Genomic DNA, 23,978 nt, shown 5'->3' on the forward strand with positions numbered 1-23,978 from the left:
CAGTTCATTTCAGTTTTGAATAGAAGCCTTAAAATAGTTGGCCGGGCGCAGTGGCTCACACATGTAATCCCAGCACTTTGGGAAGCCGAGGTGGGCAGATCATGAGGTCAGGAGATTGAGACCATCCTGGCTAACATGGTGAAACCCCGTCTCTACTAAAAACACAAAAAAATTAGCCGGGCGTGGTGGTGGGCATCTGTAGTCCCAGCTACTCAGGAGGCTGAGGCAGGAGAAGGGCGTGAACCCAGGAAGAGGAGGCTGCAGTGAACCGAGATCGCGCCACCGCACTCCAGCCTGGGTGTCAGAGTGAGACTCCATTTTAAAAATAAATAAATAAATAAATAATTGAAAAAGAAAGAGTTAAATCATGGAAAATCATAAAGTGATTCATTATCTGAAATACTTTCTGAGTACAAAGCACTTTGTTTCCACTTCTTTGCTAGTACCTGCAAGTGAGCTAAAATGTGAAGGAAGGCATTTGTGATCTGATTTTGTGTCTACAAATGCTATGCCTAACCTTGAGCTGCTGCCTTTGTTGGTGTGTGAAGTGATGCAGCAAAGCAGGCGTTGGCAAACCTTCTGCAAAGGGCCAGTCCATTTATTTTACTTTGGGGGCCAAATGTGTCTGCCACGACTCCTCAACCCCGCCATTGTAGCCGAAAAGCAGCCATGAATAATATGTAAAGAAATGGGCATGACTGTGTTCCAATAAAACTTTACACGAATAGGCACCAGGTCAGACCTGCCTTGCAGGCTGCTGTTTACCAACCCTGTAGTAAACAATACTCAAATGTACTCTAGTTGAGAATAAAATGAAAATTAGTGATAATGGTACAGTACTGCTAGAACATTATTATTTCTGACACAGCAATAACGTGCCACATATATAAAATGCTTCAACATAAATATGGGCAGATTATATTAACAGGTTGTATTGGCAATCACCATCCAAGTAGTGACCCCTGACCTGTGACTTCTCCTGTCATCTACAATCATTTAAAAAGCTGTCGAACCACTGGGGTGAGAGTGGTAAGATGTGAAATCTTCCCTTTGTCACCCTAATGATGAATTTCTACCTAGTCAGTTGGAACAGTGATACCATACATTTATTTGAGTTGATAATATGGCAAAAAAAAAAAAATAATCATGGGGCTGCCCATGAAAATCCTATCTGTTTAGGAGATACAGGCAATATAAATGAAAGAAAAAGCTCCTAATAATAATTACCAAACCTGAAATCAAGGTAGAGGAAGACGCTTGCCCATGAAGATGTTTTAAGTCTGAATGTCCAGAAACAAGAGTCAGCCAAGTCGAAAGGTTGAAGAAGTCTGACCAAGTCTTCTCATTCCTAATCCACTCACGGAAGCAGAGAAGTATGTTATTTCAGGCCTCGGGCTGACAGCTCCCAGGGCTTGCCCTTCCATTCTGTCCCTTACACCGCATCTTGGATATCCCAAAACTGAAACTCGACTTGGTGTGTGCCCTGCCTGCCGGCCTTTTCCTCCTTAAAGGAGAGTAACAGTGGGCAAGAGGCAGCAGCCTCCACTGGCAGCGTCACAACTGACCCCAGCCAAGAAGGACACCATGACATTCATGCTCTTCTCGTGCCTTTCAGGGGAATCCATAAATCAGACCCATTCATGGCCACCTGGGAAAACACTGGGAGCTGTTAGTAATCACAGCACATGAACACAACACCATCAGTCAATGTCTTCTCCTCAACTGTGATCAAAATTAATTTAAAGAGATTTAACTTTAAAAAGGAACATTGATGCGATGTTCATAAATCAATGAGCTAAATATTAGTCCTCATAACTGTTATAAAATCAGTTAATGATCCTTTCTGCTGTAAGCACAATTCTTAATCATTAGCACCATTACACATAGCTTCTCTTGAAACGCATCACCCAATACATCACAACACACAGTACTCACTCTCTAAGCAATCACGTGAAAGAATAAGGAGATACCAGTAATTCAAAACTGAAGCAGGCTTCTGACTTCCTAGTAGGCAATAGTCCCCTAGAAACTATAGATTATGTGATGTTCAGCAGTTCTCAAGCTTTAGCATGTATTCGAAACACCAGGAGGGCTTATGAAAACACAGATTGCTGGGGCCCAGCCCAGAGTTTCAGATTTAGTAGATCTATGGTAGGGTAAGAACTTGGATCTCTTTACAACCTCTCAGTGGTGCAGATGCTACTGCTCCAGGACCACACGAAGAACCACTGTTCTAGAGAAGGGGCCTACACACTTTCTCTAGAGGGTCAAATTAATACTTCTGCTTTACAGCCCATGCCACCTCCATTGCAACTACTCAGTTCTGCTCTTGTAACACAAAAGCAGCCACAGATCATACTTAAGTGAGTGATGTGGCTGTGTTCCATTAGAACATTATTTACAAAAATAGGCGTGGACTGGACATGTCCTTTAGCCACAGTTTACTGACACCTGCGAGAGAGAATGAAGGACTATCTTCAGAAGACTTGCCGCATCTCTCTGGCATGAATAACTGAAAGGGATAAAGTGTTGCAAGCCAGCCTCTCCCTACCCCAAATTTCTTCCTGAAAGATCTTGCCTGCACATAACATAAAGCATGAATGCCATGGCACCTGACTTTTATCTTTTAAAATGTGTTCCAAGGAACTGTCCAGAAACAACACATTATATTAATATCAGAAAGCTTTAGAAACTGGATCATTATTCAGAATTTCAGTCTGTTTTAGAGGAGAATACCAGAAGCCTACCTCTGTCACTTGTCACCATGTACTGTGTCGGCCTCCAATGGACTAGAGTATAAGCTCTGAGAGAGCTGAAACTTGATCTTCACTTTATAGAAAGGTGCCTGGAAAAAGGAAGGTGCTCAAAAATATTTTGTTGAATAAAAGAAAGTATGAAATCAACAAATCCGTTCCTGGCCTTTAGATTTCTAGGTTTACCTTCAGAGCCTGGTGGCCAACTGTGCCTCCCTCCTCTCCATCACTACAGCCCTGGGACCGTAGGAACAGAAAAGAGACCAGGAGGGAGGCTCAGGGTCAGCGGATGTCTACCAAGACCACCACACTTGGGCTGATGATAAGGACAGACTTCCTTTGAGTCTCTCAGTTCCTGTACTTTGCTGTTTGGACCCTCAAGGACCACTCAGCTCTCCAGACACCTAAGTGAAAGTTGGAAGTGGAAACAAACACCAGGGAACTGAGATCAAACAAAGCAGAGAGCCTAGGGCTGTTGATGGAAAGAGCTGGCTCCATGAGACAGGCAGACTTTAGTATCAGAAAGGCCAGCAAGGTAGGTAGGAGTTGAGGGGGAAAGGAGATGGAAAGCAAAACTTCCTGTTTTAATGAATTTGTTAGAACAGAAGCAACCTAAGTGTCCATCGACAGATGAATAAAGAAAATGTGACATCTGTGCACAATGGAAAACTATTGGGCCAAACACTGCAAGACCCCACTTACATGAGCAAGCCAAAACAGTCAAACTCATAGAAACAGAGTAAAATGGTGGTACCAAAGGCTGGGAGAGGGGAAGACGTATCTCTTGGTATATTTCACAGTTTGCAAGACGAATACATTCTAGAGATCTGCTACACAGAGCCGTGCCTGTAGTTAGCAATACAGTATTATTCACTTAAAGATTTGTTAAGAGGGTAGATGTCTCATTAAGTGTTCTTACCACCATAATAGAGAAAAAGCCATTAGAGGCTCTGCTTTTTATGTGCAGTTTGCAAGTTAGAAAGGAGAAAAACTAGAACTGAGGTCTGAAAATCAGATTAGCAAGAGAATTTATATAAGATATAATCTGTGATGATGAACTAAATTAGTACGAGGTCATTTTGCAGCTGAAGTCTTTAACAATAGGCACAATTTATGAACACTATTCCCTACAAGGGGGAGGTTTAGGAACAGATGCAATTATCTTAAATGTGTTTTACAACTTGGAGTTACACAAGGTATGAGGTTAAGGGGTTACATTCCCAATGGGTAAAGATAGGCTCTGGGGTAAAACACTGGATAATAGGAGTGCCCTCATCTCTTGAAATCAAATTTCAGAAAAACTTGGCAGGAAGATCAGTAACTTATGATAGATAACAGAGGCTAGTCAAATGTGACAGGGCTACTTGGTTAGCTCACTAAGTCGTAAAAGTTCTCTCCACTTCAGCTTACACCCAGGAAGGTCATGTACAGCATAGCACCTGAATCACAGTCGGTTCAGGCCCAAGAATGTTGCATGCTCTCTGCACCAGGTCTGGAATGGAGATCCAGAAGAGAGGAAAGTCATAGCTGAGCATGTCAGTCAGGGTGCTCCAGAGAAACAGAACCAATTGTGTGTGTGTGTGTGTGTGTGTGTGTGTGTGTGTGTGTCTGTCTGTGTGTGTGTGTCTGTGTGTGTGTGTCTGTGTGTGTGTGTATGTGTGTGTCTGTGTGTCTGTGTGTGTGTGTGTCTGTGTGTGTGTCTGTGTGTCTGTGTGTGTGTCTGTGTGTGTCCGTGTGTGTGTGTGTGTGTCGGTCCGTGTGTGTGTGTCTGTGTGCGTGTGTGTCTGTGTGTGTGTGTCTGTGTGTGTGTGTCTGTGTGTGTGTGTGTGAGAGAGAGAGAGAGAGAGAGAGAGAGAGAGACAAAGAGATTTATTTTAAGGAGTTGGTTCCTGAGATTGGGGCGCCTACATTCAGTCTTTTTTCTACTAAGTTCTTCACCTAATTGGACGAGGCTCACCCACACTATAGCGAGTGCTCTGCTTTACTCAAAGTTCACCAATTTCAGTGTCTATCTCATCTAAAAAAGAGCTTCACAGATACATCTAGAATAATGTTTGACCCAATACCTGTGCCCCATAGCCCATCCAAGCTGACACATGAAATGAACCATCACATTGAGTCATCCACCGGCAGTGTCCTAGGAGAGGTCGTTTATTGGTGTTTCCAGAACTTCCCTAGTTTTCTTTCTTTCTGAGGCTGCCAGAGTCCTCTCCTTAATTCTGTGAGCCCCTCCAGTACCCTGTAAATATTCCAACAAGAACTTGGAGTTGGTTTCTCCTTCTGAAACAAAAAGAGAAGGGAAAAGAAAAGGAGAATAACAACATTCTTAAGGGACAGAGGAACAATAAATAAGCCAAACCCAAACTAAGCCTGACCCAGCATGTTATTCCCCAATATTTGTGCTGAGGGATGTCATGTCAAGCTATACCTTTGCCACAACCTTGCCTGGAATGCTAAGTGTAGCTTTTCTTTACCCAAATGCCCTGTGGTTCTTTGTTAAGGCCATGAATAGTCATGTTGTAAGTCTCCAGTGAGCTACTGAAATTGTATATTTTCTTTTATTTTTTCCATGGTCAAAGGCATTTTATTAATTTGTGTCAGAGAAAAGCTTGTGGATGGTGCCCCAGAGGGTCCCTCCAAACCTGAAGGATGGCTTTGGGATTTGTTCTTATCTGGATTAATAGCAATCGTATTTCCCAAGCTTGGACCTTTTCTAAAATTGAGCAAGAACAAAGCGGGCTTTTCTGCAAACATACTGAGGACTAGGATCCAACAGAAGTCATTATTTACAACCCTCTCAAGCCTACAAAGTCACACACACATACTTCACCCTGAATGGAATAATTAATCAATTATAGGAAATCACTTGCTGAGAAGGAAGATGGTCTAAAAAGAAAATCAAGTAATTTCAGCAGGAAAAAAAAGGCTCTAAATTTTTTTAAGGAAATTACTTGCCATCTCTAACCCTACAACAGTGAGAGTCAATAAAGCTGAGATGGCAAGAGCCCAGGGGTATCTTCCAGACTCATGCCCAGGCATAGGTTTGTTAGTATAGACTCAACAATTATTGGGGAACTTTAAGGTATGATACAAAGAATTTAGCCCATGTTCATATTTAGTCCTATTATAGAGCTGAACTCACCAATAAATTAACTTAAATCTAATAAAGTGGCCATGCTTAAAAACCCTTTCTATCATGAGGTGATCAGGTTGACATCTTCAGTGATTAGACATGTTAATAACATGTACCCTTAACATAATGTGATTTAAAAAAAAAAAAAAAAAGGTCGCTATGGTCTTCCTTCCAAAAACCTGTAACTCCTGTTTTTAACTATGAGAAAAACATCAAACACAAATTAAGGGACAATTTACAAAACAAGATAGCTAAAAAGAATCCTTGTCTGTCTTTGTCTGGAAGCCTGGAGGAACGTACAACAGAATGTTACAAGTGGTCAACTTTACGTGCTGGTAGGATTGCTGATAAGTGGTGACTTGCTTTTTCCTTTGGACGTTAATCTGTTATTTAGATTTTCCAAAGTGTATTATTTTTGTATTTTTTAAAAAACGTATTCATAAAAATTAATTCTTTCTTGAATGTAGTCAAAACATCCACATGGCCAGTGACAGAAGATACAACATGCTCCTTTGGAGGAAAAAATAACTCAGGCCAACAGCCTCTTCTTCGAGACCTTCTTCACTTCAAAGCCTGTGAAAACAGCCTTTCTAAAAAATGGTGTCACTAATGCTATCAAAACTCTTGAGATTGCCAAAACTACATTTAGGAGGCATATAGTACAGCACAAGGGCTGAGTGGTTCCCAGACAATGGGGGCTGCTGCTGTCCCTGGGGAGGACAAAACCCATGCATTCTTCCCGTCTGAAGGGGTTAGCCCTGCACCTGTGAGTGTGCCTAGAAGAGGGGAGCCGAGAGCCCACCCGCTGAGCAGGCCACTGCAGGGGTGACGCCCACTCACCTTGCAGCCCCTGCCTATTGCAGGGCTGACATCCCCACTGCCTACAGGGTGGAGGTTGTTTCCTTAGTACAAGTCCTTTTTTATTCTTCATCTTAAATTAATAAGTGTCCAAGGAATGAACTAGCACAGCAGTTTTCAAAGTGTGGTCTAGGACCCCTGGAAGTTCTCTAGATGCATTCAGGGTGTTTAGGAGGTCAAAACTGTTTATGATAATACTAAAATGTTCTTTGCTGTTTTTCACTCTCATTCTTTCTCCAGTATATAGTGGGGTTTTTCAGGGCCTACACAAATGGCTATGGCAACAGACCGCAGAAGCAAAGGCTGCCTTCTGTCTGCCAGTCTTAAGGTGGCACTTCCAGACCTTCTATTGCCTTTCTACACACAGCCTGCCTGCAAGTCAGCCTGGAAGAATTGGGATTTAGAAACCGTGGGCCACTGTCCCTCTTGTCTTCTCTAGTCCTCCCTGTGAAGGCCCACCTCCTGCTGCCTGTCAGCTGGAAGGCTGCCGTCCACACTCCCTATCCATGAGACCTGCCCATTGTCTTCCACAAACAAGTGGGAATCTCTGATTGTTCTAGAACATTCACCATGTTCTGCTTTGTAATATATGTCTACTTTGCTGTTTCTCTAAAATCTCTAACAACAAGTTATGTGCTTTTAGATCTGGGTTTAGTTCTTTAAAGTTTACAAAGCATTCTCAACAGGCCATCACACGTACTTCTTATATGCCTTCCAGAGGGGTGCACTATTGTGCCTGTCTTAAGGGAAAGGTGCTGAGACTCTGAGAGGGTGCAGTTTTCCCAAGGTAACACATGCGATGTGTGGTCAGGCTAGGGCTCAAACCTAGGTCTCCAGACCTAGAAGCTCTGTCATTTATAGATTGTACTTCCTCAACTGATCCCACATGAAAAGTCTGAGCAGAGCCCCATGGTCCTGGTAGAGGTGACCCCCCTCACCACACTTCTGATATTTGTTGTCTCACTTAATATGACATTCTCACACCTGAAGAGCCTTTTGAAAGGTTTTTATGCATTTTTAAGAGTAACAGAGTAAATCAATGTCCTAGTACCACCAAATTCTGTATCGTTTCTTTTTTTTTTTTTAAAGGTAAAAAAATGTTGTTCTTCAATTTCAAATTTCAAGCTCCTTTGAGATTATTTTATCTTGCTGAAAGCCTCTTTATTCTTGATGTTTGTCATGTTTATCTTTTAGACTTAGAGCAATTCATATACCTTTCTAAAAAAATGTTATACAAGAAGATAAATGCTAAGACATAATATTGAATAACTATTTGAATCCTCAAGTAAGATAGGTGTTGTGGCCTCCAATATGGAAATGTAATTACAGAATGTGTAAGTAGCTTGCACAGGTCAAATAATGACTCAATGCAAGAGCTAGACATAAAATTATCCTTACCACTCCCCATTTCTCTGCTAAAACACATTTTTTTAATAAATAACTTACAAAGCATTTGAAATTGCCTAGAAAGTCAATATTCATGGTTGTATTACTGTCATCTTTTTTTGCAGTTTCTATTTTCTAACTTTTAAATAAAGATAAGAGGAATATTTTGCCAAGGTTCAGACTGGTTTTTTTTTTTTCTTCAAATACTGTTAACTAAAGTATAACCTCATATGTGACTAAAATTGATCTCCATGCTCTTTATTAGCTGTTGAATTACTTTTGAAAAATGCCTGAAAGTGTCAATGAGTGATAAGTTGAGGCCCAATGAAATCCCAAAGATCCCTCACTGTGTGTGTGTGTGTGTGCATGCACACGTGTGTATATGTGTGTGTAAAATATATTCTATCATTTTTATTTGATTTTAAGATATGAATATCCTCTTCAAGTATTTTATGTTTATGTGTGTATGCAAATAAATTATATTAAAATTAATTCAAAGCCTACACTACATAGTATAATAAGAAATATCCTGGATATTACAAAGCAAAGTCAAGAATGACTGATGCTCTTCCCTTATGAGCAAAATTAACAATGGAGGAGAAATCAGAGAAATCCTGGGTCATTGTCTTCGTCCATTTTATGCTACTACAACAGAATACTGGTGACTGCATAATTTATAAAAAACAAATATTTATTTATCACAATTCTGGAGGCTGGGAAGTCCAAGGTCAAGGGTCCCGCATCTGGTGAAGGCCTTCTTGGTGTGTCATCCCATGGCGGAGGGTGGAAGGGCAAGAGAACACATGAAAGAAGAGGAAGGAGGGCTTAATTCATCCTCTTATCAGGAGCCCACTCCTGTGATAACAGCATAAATCCATTCATGAGAACAGAGCCCTCACGAGCCAGTCACTTATGAAACGCCCCGCTTCTCAACACCATTGCATTGGGGATTAAGTTTCGAACACAGGAATTCTGGGGGACACATTCAAGCCATAAAAGTAGTAAATAAGAATCCAAAATTCTCATCTATCAGACAACAGCACAAGAAGACAGGAAATAGAAACCAGCCTGGAATAAGAAAGCAATATTCATCGAAGTGATTGTTATGTGGGATTATTTTAATACACACTGGGACTATTCTTGTATTTCATGAATGCTGATAAAAAGGAACTCCCTTTGCAGTAATAACAGTACATTCTCTAGTATATTATGGCTTACAAAACACTTTTAAATGTACAACGGATAAGATAGCAAGAGCTGGTTCTCTTGGATCTCGCCACACTAGCTACCAATCCTTGCACCAAGCTTAGAAAATCCAGCTACAGATCCAGTTTCTCCACTAAAAGAGGGCAGAGAACTCCCTGTGTCTCAGGATCCTGTGGGGGGTAAATGGGGTGACACGGAGCTGTCCAAACATAATCAGATTTAGTCAAAGTCCTTCATTCTCACAACCTTCCTGGGAGAGGCATTAGCGTTCACATCTCTGACTTGCAGATAAGGAAACTGAGGCTCAAAGGTTTAGTGATGTAGCCACAGACTAAAAATACACACCTAGAGAAGAGAATCTGCATTTTCAGTTTCTTCAAATCCTTTTTCTAGTGCTTTCAGCATTCGCAATAAGTGAATTCACCACCATTTGGGATTAGAAAACAGCCTATTTACAGGCGGATCATCTGAGCTCAAGAGTTCAAGACCAGCCTGGGTAACATGGCAAAAACCCATCTCTACCAGAAATACAAAAAATTAACTGGGCATGGTGGCATGGGCCTGTAGTTCCAGCTACTTGGGAGGCTGAGATGGGACATCACTTGAGCCTGGGAGGCAAAGATTGCAGTGAACCGAGATCATACCACTGCACTCCAGCCTGGGTGACAGAGTGAGACCCCATCTAAAAGAGAGAGAGAGAGAGAGAGAGAGAGAGAGAGAGAGAGAGAGAGAGAGAGAACAGCCTATTGAGAGAAGAAAAGAAAATGTTCCCAAAACTCTATTTAGAAGTCAGTCCACAGCTGGAGGGAATGGAACTAGGGCTTAGAAAATCCAGCTTTGGGTCCCAGGTCACACTCACCAGAGTTGCATCCCACATAAGTCCAACAATCCTTCTCTTTTCCATTTTGTTTGTTTGTTTTTGTTTTCCTTGGTGCATGGGTTAACCTGCCTTACTCCTATTGTTACTGTGAGATTCAAATAAGATTATTCATTCAACAATTCTCATCCTATCTACTGAGTATGTACATCTACATAGAACATCTACATAGTACATCTACACCACCAGTGGGTGGTGACTGATATTTATTCTCAGCATCTAGGACTGGAGGGGCTGGACACTCCCATGCATGCATGCACACACGTGTGCACACACATACGCACAAAGCATTTACAAGATAAAGCAAATGTCAGAAAAGATTAGTGGCCATGTGCCATCTACATGCTACATATATTTTTCATTCTCTGTTTAGTCATCATTCGCTACTCTTCATTTAGGTAGCAGTTGTGAGAAATTAAATGTATCTATGTTCTAGAATTACATGGAGAAAATATCTGTTGAATGCTTCTTCTGTGCCCACGATGGTTTTAGGTGCTGGGAATACCTAGTGGGCAAGATGGATTAGGTTTCTCCCCTCATGGAGCTGACATTCTAGTCAGTGGAGAAAAACAATAAGCCAGCAGACAGATAAATGAGGAATTTCAGATGAGGATGGAGTGCTATAAAGACAGGAAGACAGAGAGGTATGAGTTGAGTGCCCAGATTCTTCACATCTGATGGTCAAAGCAGGCCCCTTGAAAAGCTGATTCCAGAATGAGAAGGAGTTAACCACGTGAGGATCTGGAAGAGACGGTTCTCGGCAGTGGTGTTGTGGGACTTTCTCCTTAGCCTAGCTAAAAACAGGGTCCTTGTCACATAACCATGAAAGATGAGGCTCCTAGACACTTGGAAGGGTGAGGAAAATGGAGTTTATTAGGCAAAAAGGAAAAAAGGGAAACAGGGACTCTCAGCAAGAGTCCTGCTAGCCGGTTTCCCATCTCACAGATTGAATCCCAGGTTCCACCCGGGAACAGAAGACATCAGGCTCCTCTCCTCTGCAAAGGGCATAAATTTCTGTGACTCTACCCCATTCTTCCGGTGTGCAGGTAGTCAGAGTTTCTCTGGGGACCCCTTTATGCTTGGCTGTCTCAGTGGGAGTGGCTAATGCAAAGGCCCAAGGGGAAGAATTGGCTTGTCCTGCTAGAGGAACCTCAGAAAGGCCAGTGTGGCCAGAGGAGCCAAGAGGGATGAGCTCACAGTTGGGTAGGACACCTGTCATGCAGGGTCTGGTACGCCATGTGTGCTAGGGGTTGCATTTGGCTGCCCATGAAGACACCAACCACAAGGACTTCATTTAATAGAAATTTGTTTCCCACACAACAAAAGAGTCTAGAGGAGGAGTCCACAGCTCTGAAGAGCCTCCATGGACCCTCAGATTCCCACATGCCTTTGACCTTTCTGCTCTGTTACCTTTAGCATGTGATTTTCATGCCTTTGATGGCCTCACAGTTGCAATATGATTGTTCTACCTTTGGCTCTCTGTCTGAATTCAAGGTGGTACAAACGATGAAGTCATCAGAAGGAAGGGGTGTCCCCATATTAAGAATGCAAATTTCCTCCAAAACCCCTCAGCAGATTTCCATGGTCAGAACGGTGTCACTTGGCCACCCCTAGCTACAAGGGAAGCTGAAAAATAAATGTCTTTTTTTTTTTTTTGTCTGTGAAGTTCACTACCTTCTTAACAGTATTTCCTTCATTAGAAATGCTGTTGAGTAGACAGATTATTCCACACTGTAATGAGTAGCTTGGATTGTATTCTAGAGAAGAAGCTATTTGCTGGTAGGTGGGAGAATCAGGAGTTCTTTGAACACGTGAAATTAACTTGGCTGTCACACTGTCAGGAGCAGACTGTACCTGAATCACATAGCACCCAAATACAATACGTTAGTGGCAATGAATCTGTATGGGTCTGCAGCAACCTCAATTCTTGCCTCTTCAGAAGAATTCAACTGAGGGGTATAAAGCAGAAAGAGAGACTGAGGCAAGCTTTGAAGAAGAAACGTTTATTAAAAAGCTTTATATCTGGAACAAAAGGAAAGTACACTTGGAAGATGGCCAAGCAGGTAACTTTAGAGATCGGGTGCATGGTTTGATCTTTGACTTAGGGTTTTATACATTGGCATACTTCTGGGGTCTTGCGTCCCTTGTCCCCTGATTCTTCCCTTGGGGTGGGCTGACCACATGCATAGTGACTTGCCAGCGCTTGGAAAGTGAGCAGGGGCCGTGTATTTATTGGAGGTGTACACACGCTCACTTGAGGAAATCTTCCCTTACCAGCCCAATGTTCCTAGAAGGTCATATACCAGTTTAACTCTGCCATTTTGCCTCTTGATGTGTGGCAAAGAGATCTTATCAGGAAGCTGTTGATCACCACTTTCAGGTTTTTTCTATCTCCTGGGCGACTGCCTTTCCCTGGCGCTGACTGCAACCAATTATTATTTTAGAGAAATGGTGTAACAACTTCTTGACCATCACCTGATGGTCACACAACATTTGTAGCGGTGTGGGTTGTGGGGAAGAGTCCTCTCCTGCCCTGCTCAGGCCGACTAGCTACCTACTGTAACACCACCAGAGTTTCCCAATCAGTACAACCCTGGAGAACAGGTCACAGCCAAAGATACACAACCTGTCAGACCTCAGGGCAGTCCAGGGGCCACCAGGGCCCCTCTGGAGCTCTGCTCCTTCCTGCGAAGGCTTCCCCACCCCCACCCCCCAGGGTTCCTTATCATTAGCATTTGAGTCTAAGATGCTGTCGCTCATAACATGCAACTTTGTTTTAGGTGCCACTAAGGGTAAAAACACTACCAATTAAAGGATACCACCATGTGCTCTTTCAACTTAAAATTTTCATTTTATACTTCCAAGAAATGGTTCTTTAGGCTTAAAACATAAGGCATGAGTTTTTAATTATATAGCACCTTTGCACATACATAAAAAGGAAACTACTCATGAAATTAATCGGTTAGGTACCCTTAAACCTTCAAGAATGTGAGTGACGCGGTATCTCTTTAAAGAGGACCCCAGTATTAACTTCAGGATTCTCTTCCAAACTGCTGGCACCCACTTGCAAGTTTGGATGTGAATACAAGACAATGAGAAGCATGTCATGACTGCAGCCTGGCCAACGATTATCCTATTAGTGGTGTTGAAATGTGTGTATGGAGTGGGGAATGCAAGACCAGTGTATGCTATGTGCATTTCCACGTGTGCCCTGATGCACAAAGAGTTGCGCAGCACTGAGTTAGACAACAAATAGAGAAGCCAAGGTGGTGGTGGTGAGTCTGGAGTTCAGTGGAGGGGCAGAAAGAGAGAAATGAGGTTGCAGTTTTGGCACCGGTAAGCATCTGCAGGTGGTGATGGTGGTGAGTCTGGAGCTCAGTGCAGGGGCAGAAATAAATGGGGTTGCAGACTTGTCACCCGTAAGCATCTGCATGATAGTTGTCCACACGAGGCTCCATGTGACTATCTATGGGAAGTCTGGATACAGAAGAAGGCCAAGTAAGCCGTGGGATACTCAAATGTTTATAAATCTAGAAGAGGGCGAACCGCCAAGCTGACAGAGTGAGCAGCCAGGGTGGCCAGAGAACTGGAGGGTAAGGCAGTGATGTGGCACCTCTGGACGAGCAAAAGAGGAGGGCGATGGCCAGCTACATCAAGTGCCACTAAGAGCTCAAGTAGAATGAAAGTGGAAAATGACAGTTGGATCTGGCAGCACAGAAGTTGTAAGTGACTTCCACAAAAGGACCTCCCATGGTTGAGGACAGCGCTGCAGAGCTTGATGAAAACCAGACAAACTGGACTGGAGGGAGTGACAAGAGATGAGCTCAACCTCCTTGAACAGTTTTGTTGTCAAAGGGAAAAGTACAGTCAAGAGAGGGGTTGTGTTTCCTTCGCTAGAGAGATTAATCCTGTCTGAATGCGAATCCAGCAAGGGCAGCGTGGAAGTTAACAGCAGTTGCAAAGCACTGGGGCAGGCGGGAACAACACGATCCAAGACACAAGAGCCAGGCATCAGCCACGGCAACAGGAAGATGATGGTGAAAACCAAAAGTGTCTGAGACTGGTCTCAACTTAGGAAGTTTGTTTTGCCAAGGTTGAGGATGTGCAGTGACACACCCTCAGGAGGTTCTGATGACATGTGCCCAGGGTGGCCAGGTAACAGCTTGGTTTTATACATTTGAGGGAGACATGAGACATCAATCAATACATAAGATGTAGGTTGCCTCTTTAGGAGGTAAAATGTGAAGTGGGGACACCCGGGTCATAGGTACATTTAAAGGTTTTCTGATAGGCAATTGGTTGAGAGTTATCTAAACACCTGGACTCAATAGAGGGGAATGTCCGGATTGCATTACGGAGTTCTGGAGACCAAGGTGTTATCATGCAGATGAAGCCGGGAATACACTGCAAATGTTTCTTATCAGACCTAAAGAGTCGTCTATTATAGGGTCTCCGTGCGAATATTTGTGAGGCCATGTTTGACTTCCACTTCGCAGCAAGGGCTGAACTAGTTTTTCACGACAACTTAGAAGGCCACCAGCGGAGTTGAGGGTCCATCCGTTGGCTGCGGCGCTTAGAATTTTATTTCTGGTCCATACCGGGGGAGGGCAGCGCTGGCCCTCACTCGGAAAGCAGGCTCTCCCCTCGCATCCTCTTTTAACAAATTCCTGCTCTCTCGACCCCCGTCGCTGCCATCTGGGCTCGCCTTTCCGCGCTTCATTAGGTCCTGCCGCGGCGGGGGCTGAGGGCCTCAGGGGACGGTTGCCTCCCCGCCGGGACGCCCTGGCCCTAGCCCGCATGTTGGGCGCCGTCACCCCGCCATCGCCGCATAGCCAGGAGACTGGCTGAGCGCGTTCGCTGCAGGAGGCATCCTCAGCTAGATCCTGCTTAACTTCCCGCAGCCAGCCGAGGACCCCGCCTCCCTCTGCTTCCTTCTCCCTCTCACTCCCCCACCCCTCTCTCCCTTCCCTCCCGCCCCCCCCCCCCCCCCCCCCCCGCCCCCCCCCCCCCCCCGCCCCCCCCCCCCCCCCCCCCCCCGCCCCCCCCCCCCCCCCCCCCCCCTCCCCCCCCCCCCCCCCCCCCCCCCCCCCCCCCCCCCGCCCCCCCCCCCCCCCCCCCCCCCCCCGCCCCCCCCCGCCTCCCCCGCCTCCGCCCTCGGCCACAGCGTCCGACGTGGCACGGCCGGCTGCGCAAGCTCCGTATACGTAACTCGCGGCCCGGCGGGGCGGGCGGGCCGCGGTGACGTCAGTGCGCACGTCGTGGGTGGGCTTGGCTGCGCCACGTCGGCGCGCGGCGGCCGCGCCCCCTTAACGGCAGTGGCACTCGCTCGGTTCAGGCGGCTCCGGCGCCCCACGCACGCGCACGTCGCTTTCCCGCCCGCTCGCTTCCCGGAGCTCACACCCGCGCTCACTCGCGCACTCCCGCCTGGCCCGAGAACCGCGCCGCCGCCTCGGCCCCGCGGAAGCCCCGCCGCGCCATGTCTTCGCCTCCCGAAGGGAAACTAGAGACTAAAGCTGGACACCCGCCCGCCGGTACTGACTCGTTTCCCCTTTCTCTCCACGCGCGGGTGCCGGGGGCGGGCTCGAACCCGGGGGCGCCGGGCGGGGGCTCCGCGGGGAGGGCCCCGGCGGGCGCTGAGACTTGGTCCGGGCCCTGATGTCCGCCCGAGGGGCGCGGGCCGCGGAGAGCTCGGGCGCCCAGGCCCGGGACGAGCCCGCCTGAGCTTCGGCCCGGCTTGCCGGCGGCGGAGACGCGTTTCTTCCTAAGGCGCGCGGGCCGCCGCGTACCTGTGCGATTGCGCGCGGGCTCCGGTGCCTTGGGCGAACCCAGTTGCACAACTTGTAACAAAGTTTTGGCGGATAATATTTACTTAGAAGGTACAAGTACAGATGTCTAGAAAGAAAATAACAGAAACAATGAAAAGTCAGTGGTGTTAATATCATGGTAATGATTAATTAGAGGCTGCCAGCGTTTCATACCGATTCAAGAACCAAGGAGCGGAAATAATTTTTATCATTAATCACTCAATATGACTTTCACCGCCAGTTTCTTCCACATCCAGATTTTTTTTTTCCCCAAAGGTGCTTTTTCTCTTTTTGAGCAAATCCTAAACTTCTGAGCCGAGGAAGTTAACGCCAGGAAAGAGCGGTCTGTCTTAGAACCTAGGGATCTAAGCAGCCTTCATGCTCCTGCGACCACCTCTTCTCTCTGGGCACGGTTCCTGTTTGCACTTTGGACTCTCTCCAGAGGGGTCTGTTTCCGTTTCTACTCTCCTTTCCAGTGGCATTCGGCCCATATGGAGGGACACTGGTGAGAAGATCAAAGGCCTTGGGTCTCAGAAGCCAAGTCACCTCAATGTGTGGATGCGTGGGGTTCTTTTAGGGTCTTAATAGCACACCTTAGTGTCATAAACTCAGTCTTCTAGGAACAGAAGTCTTTGAGAAACATGGCTTCTTTTGGTGGCACATTTGTGCCATTTTCTTGTTACGATAAAGATTCCTGGCCGGGCGCGGTGGCTCACTCCTGTAATCCCAGCACTTTGGGAGGCCAAGGAGGGTGGATCACTTGAGGTCAGGAGTTCAAGACTAGCCTGGCTAACGTGGTGAAAGCCCGTCTCTACTAAAAGTACAAAAATTAGCTGGGCGTGGTGGCGGGCGCCTGTAATCCCAGCTATTCAGGAGGCCGAGGCTGGAGAATGACTTGAACCAGGGAGGCAGAGGTTGTAGTGAGCCAAGATTGAGCCAAAGCACTCCAGCCTTGGCGACAACGCGAGCGAGACTCCATCTCAAAAAAAAAAAAAAATTACCATTATCCTTCTCTGCTGTCCTCTACTGTAGGGCGGGAATTCCTTGCCCCAGCACAACGAATAGGAGCGGTTCTTTAAATATGTTGCAGTCCAGAGTAGGCAATATTTTTCGGTGGTGATGGAAGCTCTCTACGACAATACTAACTGGCACTAGAAAAGAAAAATGTCTAACTGATGCCAGAGAACTTAAGAGGCATGGGGTTTTAGAAAATCATTCCACTGGGTGGAAAATGGGCTTTGGGGGAATTTGTGTTGCATTGGTTTTAAGGAAAAAAGAAAAAAAAGTACCTCAAAGGGAGATTTTTTTTTTAATGGGATTTCCTTTAAGGATAACTGACTTCTATTCTACCACAGCGGGTCCCTGTCCTCCATGGGGAGGAGCGCCTTGATTTCCACCTGGGGCAGGGCTGCCTCCAGGAACTGCGCTGGCCCTCCGCTCTCCAGGACCTGGATTACATTAAAGCATATCTATTGGAATGATACAGAACCAAAGTACAGTAATTAAATTGCATACAGGGATATACCCATATGGAGGATTTCTTTGTTTTGTTTTTTGTTTTGTTTTATTACTTTTTTTTTGAAACAGAGTCTTACTTTGTCACCTAGGCTGGAGTGCAGTGGCATGATCTTGGCTCACTTCTACCTCCGCCTCCTGGGTTCAAGAGATTCTCCTGTGTCAGCCTCCCGAGTAGCTGGGATTACAGGCACCTGCCACCACGCCTGGCTAATTTTTGTATTTTTAGTAGAGACCGGGTTTTGCCATGTTGGCCAGGCTGGTCTCGAACTCCTGACCTCAGGTGATCCACCCGCCTCAGCCTTCCAAAGTGCCCATATGGAGATTTTTAAGGTCAGAGGTATAAACTGTACATACTCACTCCCTGGGAAAAATTTCTTTCTGGACTCTGGTTTTCTTTTGATTGCAGAGTATACAGCTAGGCTTTGTGAATTACAGAGTAAGTAGCTTATTTACCTCTCAGGAGGGAAGAGGCAGCTTATTTGTGCTAGTGTAGCAGTGAGCTTGGGTTCTGAGTTTGAGGACATCACTTCACGCTTCACTGGGAGTCAGTTTTTCTCCTTTATGAAATGCGAGGTTTGGGCCTCGGGGCAAGTCGCAAGGAGGGGCTGCGTTTGCTGCCATGACTCTCCTGGCCCTCTTCAGCGTCAGGGTACCAGCACTGTTCATCCCACAGGTAAACTCCTCTAGTGACTTCAGGGCAGCTCTTTTAGACTTATGGGGTGAGCTCTTGGCTTGTGGCTGTCACCGTCTGTCATCTGTCTCCAAGACGATAGTTAAGAGGAGGGGCCTGACGGCAGCACCCCTCAAATGCCAGCAGCACCCCTCAAATGCACTTTCCCAGGTGTTAACAGAGGACTGTGTGTGTTTTTTGGCAGGAAGCTCCGGTGTTCTTGTTTAGTCTGGCATTGCCAGACAGTAGGTAGCTCTGAAGGGTAGATAGTTAAAAAAAAAAAAAAAAAAAAAAAGGCGGTCCACTGCAATAAAGGATAATCATCAAGGATTGCCAAGAGCACAGTTCATAAACCAAAATCACTGCCTTAAAAATGTTGAGAATGCTTTCATTAAGTGCTTAAATTGAATAACAGACTTGTGCCTCAGTGCTCAATCAGAAATAATAAAATTCTCTTACAGTGACTATCTTAATGTTCTTTTGTGTCTTCTCTTTATTGCTGTCTGGCCCATATCTCCTCCTGTACATTCCTGCAATCCCCTTGTTTTCCTTCGTGCTCTAACCTTTGCCTGTCGTCTTCTTGCTTCCGGGGTTGAGTCTTCTCCATCTCTTTATTCCCTGGGGCAGCACAAAATACTTAATAAGCGCTCCTGAGTTTCCCCAGGGCCTCTTCTCACCCCTCACTGCCCCCATAGCATACCCGGCCCACAAGTTCCTTGGCTCTGAGCGCTCTCTACTGTGCACAGGGATGCAGGTGGTCCTCTCAGCCGGTTCAGGCAGCAGACTAGTGGAAACACTAATGAAGTGTGTTCAGTGTCACAATGTGCTGACACACTTCTAAGCACTTGGCACGTTTAACTCATGAAATCAGCAGTCATCTTACTGTTGAGATACCGAGCACAGTGCCATTTAAAAACGTGACCCAGAGCCGAGTGCGGTGGCTCACGCCTGTAATCCCAGCACTTTGGGAGACGCGGGTGGGGAGAGCACCTGAGGTCAGGAGTTCAAGACTAGCCTGGCCAACATGGTGAAACCCCTTCTCTACCAAAAATACAAAATTAGGTGTGGTGATGGGTGCCTGTAATCCCAGCTACTCCGGAGACTGAGGCAGGAGAATCTCTTGAACCTGGGAGACAGAGGTTGTGGTGAGCCAGGATCACGCCACTGGACTCCAGCCTGGGCAAGAAGAGCGAAAACTTAGTCTGAAAAAAAAAAAACTTACCCAACTGTTTGGACTATCTGTTGCCAACTCGCCTGAGCTAGTGACCTAGTGGGAGCAGCTAGAAAGGCTGTTGCCTTTTGGAACTTCAGCAACCCGTCGGACGACTCTGTCACTGGCCAGGTGCCTCCTCCCAAGGTGGGAGACGAATGAGGCAGTTTGTAAAGGCTTCTGAAGAGTGTTAGAGAAAGGTGCCGTGCAAATACAGGTATTGTTATTTACAAGTGATGGATGGCACTGCATCACGTCCTGGCAAATGTGCTGTCGTCTGCAGTCCTCTGTAAAAGTAATCCAGCCTTAATGATTTGAGACCTCACCACTGCTCCTGACTACAAAATCTTTGCAGAGAAATGGGGTGAGACTGCTTGTTTGATGAGTTATTGCAAATGAAGATTAGCAAAGTTAGAATTAGTGAGATTCTTTCTGTTTCATCTAACAGCAGTCATAGCATTCCATAGCAGAAAGGGGCACCTAATTATAAGCCTTGCTATTACTCATTTCTGCCAGTCTTTGTGAGTCTGTGGCAGTGAGATGGGTAAAATTTCTTTGTTAAATACATTTTGCTGGCCCCGTTCCCCTCCATTTCCCAGTGGAGCCAAAACCATGTGTCAGTAGAGTTCTCATAAATCTGCTACATGATAGCTTTGAATGTTACTAATCTTACATATGGTTTTCTTTGAAAAGCAGACTCTACATCCCCTCTCAAAGTGAATTAAATGGAAATATAAGCACAGTTGTATTTGTTTCAAGTAAAATGGAAAATAGACCATGTTACTTTTTTTAGTAACTTCAAAGTAACTTAGTTCTTATACTAATTGATCCTTCAGACATGAGTTAAGGATGCCTTTCAAAACTCGAGTGTAATTCCCCCTGAATTTTCTCCCTGAATTATCTCCCTGCAGAAAGACTTTCAGATTATCGATTGCTAGAAACGGAAGACTAATTTGTCTTCTATTAGCCCTGCGGTCACAGATTTGCTAAGCATAATCCCAGTGTCAACCAGTCAGGACCATAGATTGAAGGGTCCAGATAAGAGGTCTGCTCTTGTTCCCAACATGCCAAGGAAAACAAGACCCCTTAGTTAGCACAGTTTTTTTAAGAAGCTTTCTGTCAAGGCGGCCCCTGACATTTCGCCTCTTCCCTAGCCTTTTTTTTTTTTTTTCCTCCAGACAGGGTCTCACTCAGTCTTGAGTGCAGTGGCATGACCTTGGCTCACTGTCACCTTGGCCGCCTGGGCTCAAGAGATCTTCTCATCTCAGTGTGCTGAGTAGCTGGGACTACAGGTGTGCACCATCATACCCAGCTAATTTGTGTACTTTATGTAGACACAAGGTTTTACTATGTTGCCCAGTCAGGTCTCAAACTCCTGGGCTCAAGCAATGTGCCCACCTTGGCCTCCCAAAGTGTTGGGACTCCAGGCATGAGCCACCACGCCCAACCTTCTCTAGCCATTTTTGGTTATCTGTGCCTTTTCGTGTCTTTGGTGAGTGTCCTTTTCATTTCAGCCAGTGCCCTGTGCATTCTTACTTCGTTTTGTGACTGCTTTCCCCTTCCCAGCTTCAGAAATCTTTTTTGTTTCTATAGAGAATATTCACTTTTGTATAAAGTACTAGATTAGGTATAGAAAATGGTACTTCGTCTTGTAACAACCCAAATTCTCAGTGGCCGAACTAATCCAAGTTTATTTCTGTCCTGGGGGGCGGTCTTCTTAACAAAGAACAATTCAGAGGCCCAGACACCCCCTGCTGCATAACACTAGCTTTTCAATGTGTGGCTGCTGCAGAGGGGATAAATGTAGGTCACTGTGCTGGGGTCTGTATGGTGTGGCCCGCAAGTGGTGTGCGTCATCACATCAGTTTCCTATGGCTGCTGTACCAAATCACAATACACTTAGTGGTTTTAAATAACACAGTTTTATTATGTTACAGTTCTAGAGGTGAGACGTCCCAGATGGGTCTCACTGGGCTAAAATCAAGGTATCCACAGGGTGACTGGTTCCTTCTGGATGCTCAGGGGAGAATCCATTTTCTTGCCTTTTCCAGCTTCTAGAGGCTGCCTGCTTTCCTTGGTTCATGGCCCCTTCCTCCACAAGCCAAGGAAAGCTTCTTCAAAGGCAGCAATGACCAGTCACATCCTCACATTGCACACTCGGATCCCTGATTCTTCTGCCTCCCTTTTTCACATTTAGAGACCCTTGAGATTACATGGGCCCATCTGGGTAATCCAGAATAATCTCTTCACCTTCACAGTCTGTGATTCTAAGCACAGAATAGCAGTTTCCCTTCTTTCTTCCTCAGCTTAAGGTCAGCTGATTAGCAACTGTAATTCCATCTACAACCTTCATTTCCCCTGGCCACGTAGCCCAGCACACTTGCAGGTTCCAGAGTGGGGGAACATGATGACATGATGCTGCCCACCAAAGTCACTTTTCCCCATATGGTTGGGCAGGACCCAGTTTGATGCCCCCAATCCAACTACGGGGAAGCCGGGGGTGGGACTGGCGAACACCTGACTAGTCCTTGTCTCAACCAACTCCCAATGCCAGCTTTTCCAAAGCACCTACAGGCAGCAGATCCTACTTTCCCCTAAACTTTCTGAAATCATCCTCCCTATACTCAAGGATATACATGTAGCTGCTCCATGTACCTCCCAGCTTGAAAGGGGCCCAGTCAGCTGTCTGGCAGGGTGCCCATCCTGGCCCAGTGGGTACTGAATTTGTCCTTTGGGTCAAAAACCATGTCATGGATGGAACACACACTGCTGTGGAAGATGGAGTCAGACATTACTACTTCAGAGTCAAAGCTCCATGGCCCAGGGGGGTCCCACTATGTCTCTGAACTTCATTCTTTAACGGGGTTGCTCCATGTAATTTAAGAGCCTTCTCACCTTCACAGTCTATGATTCTGAGCACAGAATAAATAGCAGTATGAAGCCAACAAGAGTGCAAATTCAGGAATGTATCTGGGGCTCCGGCTCATTTTTTGGCACAAACCATTACTTCTAGCTTATATGTGCACACGTGAAAGCTCCTGTAAGGGCTCCACTTGGTCTGGGGGCAAGGTTCTCATTGGGGTCTTCAATAACTTGTATCTGTTATTGGGCTAGACTGTCAGCACTCTCTCTGCGTACGTTCTTACCGCCTCTCACCTCTTTATCCTCTCCACTTTTTAGGGTTCCCACCTTCAGGTGCATGGGCTTCCATAAATGTGAGTCTCCACTTGCCAGTGATTTTCCTCTCTCCTGGTGGAGTCATTCTTCTTAACTAAGATAGACCATAGTCTCTTGCTCTGTTCACATTGGGAAGTTCTACCCACCTAATCTCACCAACCCCTTTGCTTACCTGCCAATACATTGCTCTACCTAAAATCCTGTGGTTTAATCATAACCTGCAGCAGTGGTGGTTTTCTGTTTTGTTTTGTTCTTTCCACCGGAACAGTCCTCAGAACCTTTCATCTCTTCTTTTAGGTAGAAGAGCTTCCCTTTGAATAATATTTCAATAACTCTTCTCAGGAAAGAACAAAGGTAGCATATACTTGCGCGTCATGCTCCAGTACCTGCAGTGAATGGGACATTTGTGTGAATTAACAGCCCTTCCTAGTCCCCTGCTGTAAACAGCTCCCTGGTTCATGGGACTCTTCCGGTATTTCCCCTTTCTTCTTCCCGCAGTAGCATTTTCTAGTGTGCTATTGAGCACTAGCAGATAGCAAGCCACCAGTGACTCCGTCTTACAGCCAGGCATCCTGACACCTGAGGATGGATGCTTGGCCCAGGATCCCATGTAGTCATTTGCTTCCCTGGTGTTTGCTTACCTCCCGGATGTGACCATGGGTAAAGCTTCCTCCACTCCCCTTCCCATTTGGGCGGGCAGCTGCTCTGTAGAGAGCTTTTCATTTCAAATTCACCTTCCCTTATCTGGGTAGTGTAATAACCTGGCCCTATCTGTAGGCCGTTCCTTTGAGTTACTCTCAGAAGCCATGGTGCTCTGTTTCCTGGAAGGAGTCTGAGCAAGGAAAGGCTTACCTATGATTAAGGGTGGAACCCAATCTGCTGCTTGCCAGCTGTGCGATTTGGGGTCACTGGCTTCCGCTTCTCCCTGCCTCAGGATCTACTCCGTGGGGCTGCTGTACAGTGGAAAGATACGTGGACTCCACGTGGTTAGAGCAGTGCTTGGCACAGAGTGGTGATGAAGAGAAGTTGGATCTGTAATTCTCCAGAAGCTTCCTCACTTAGGTGCTGATGTAGTGACAGAGGTCCTGGTGGTGATCAGCACCACGGTGGGCAGGTGCTTTACAGGGCATGGCCTTCATTCCCCAGCAACCCATAGGGCAGTGCTCTTTAAGGAACTGCTGTGAAGAGAGGGTGAAGAACTGGAAAAGCACCAACGATTTGAGGACTCTAGAGGCCTCTCTAAGTACTAAATGTTAAATTAAAAACCCGTTTAATAAGACTAGCTAACAGTTGAGCACATCCTGTGTGCCAGACCCTGTTGGAGGCATTTCATGTGTGCTAACTCATGTAATCCTCAGTTGGCCTTGAGAGAGGGGAACATTGTCA

General features: G+C 45.8%; 1 protein-coding gene across 3 annotated transcripts in view; it reads left to right on the forward strand.

Moving 5' to 3' along the window:
* Nucleotides 1-23,978, forward strand: part of DAP (death associated protein) — an 840,643-nt gene that overhangs the window by 748,482 nt on the left and 68,183 nt on the right. For 2 of the 3 annotated variants that reach the window (XM_050794086.1, XM_050794087.1), the window contains exon 2: nucleotides 15,498-15,744. In XM_050794086.1, coding sequence (XP_050650043.1) covers nucleotides 15,690-15,744 — 55 coding nt within the window. In that variant the 5' untranslated portion in view covers nucleotides 15,498-15,689. The remainder of the gene's footprint in view (nucleotides 1-15,497; nucleotides 15,745-23,978) is intronic. The other variant, XM_050794088.1, reaches the window with a different exon arrangement.

The sequence above is a fragment of the Macaca thibetana genome, chromosome 6 (assembly GCF_024542745.1).
Source record: "Macaca thibetana thibetana isolate TM-01 chromosome 6, ASM2454274v1, whole genome shotgun sequence".
Taxonomy (NCBI): Eukaryota; Metazoa; Chordata; class Mammalia; order Primates; family Cercopithecidae; genus Macaca; species Macaca thibetana.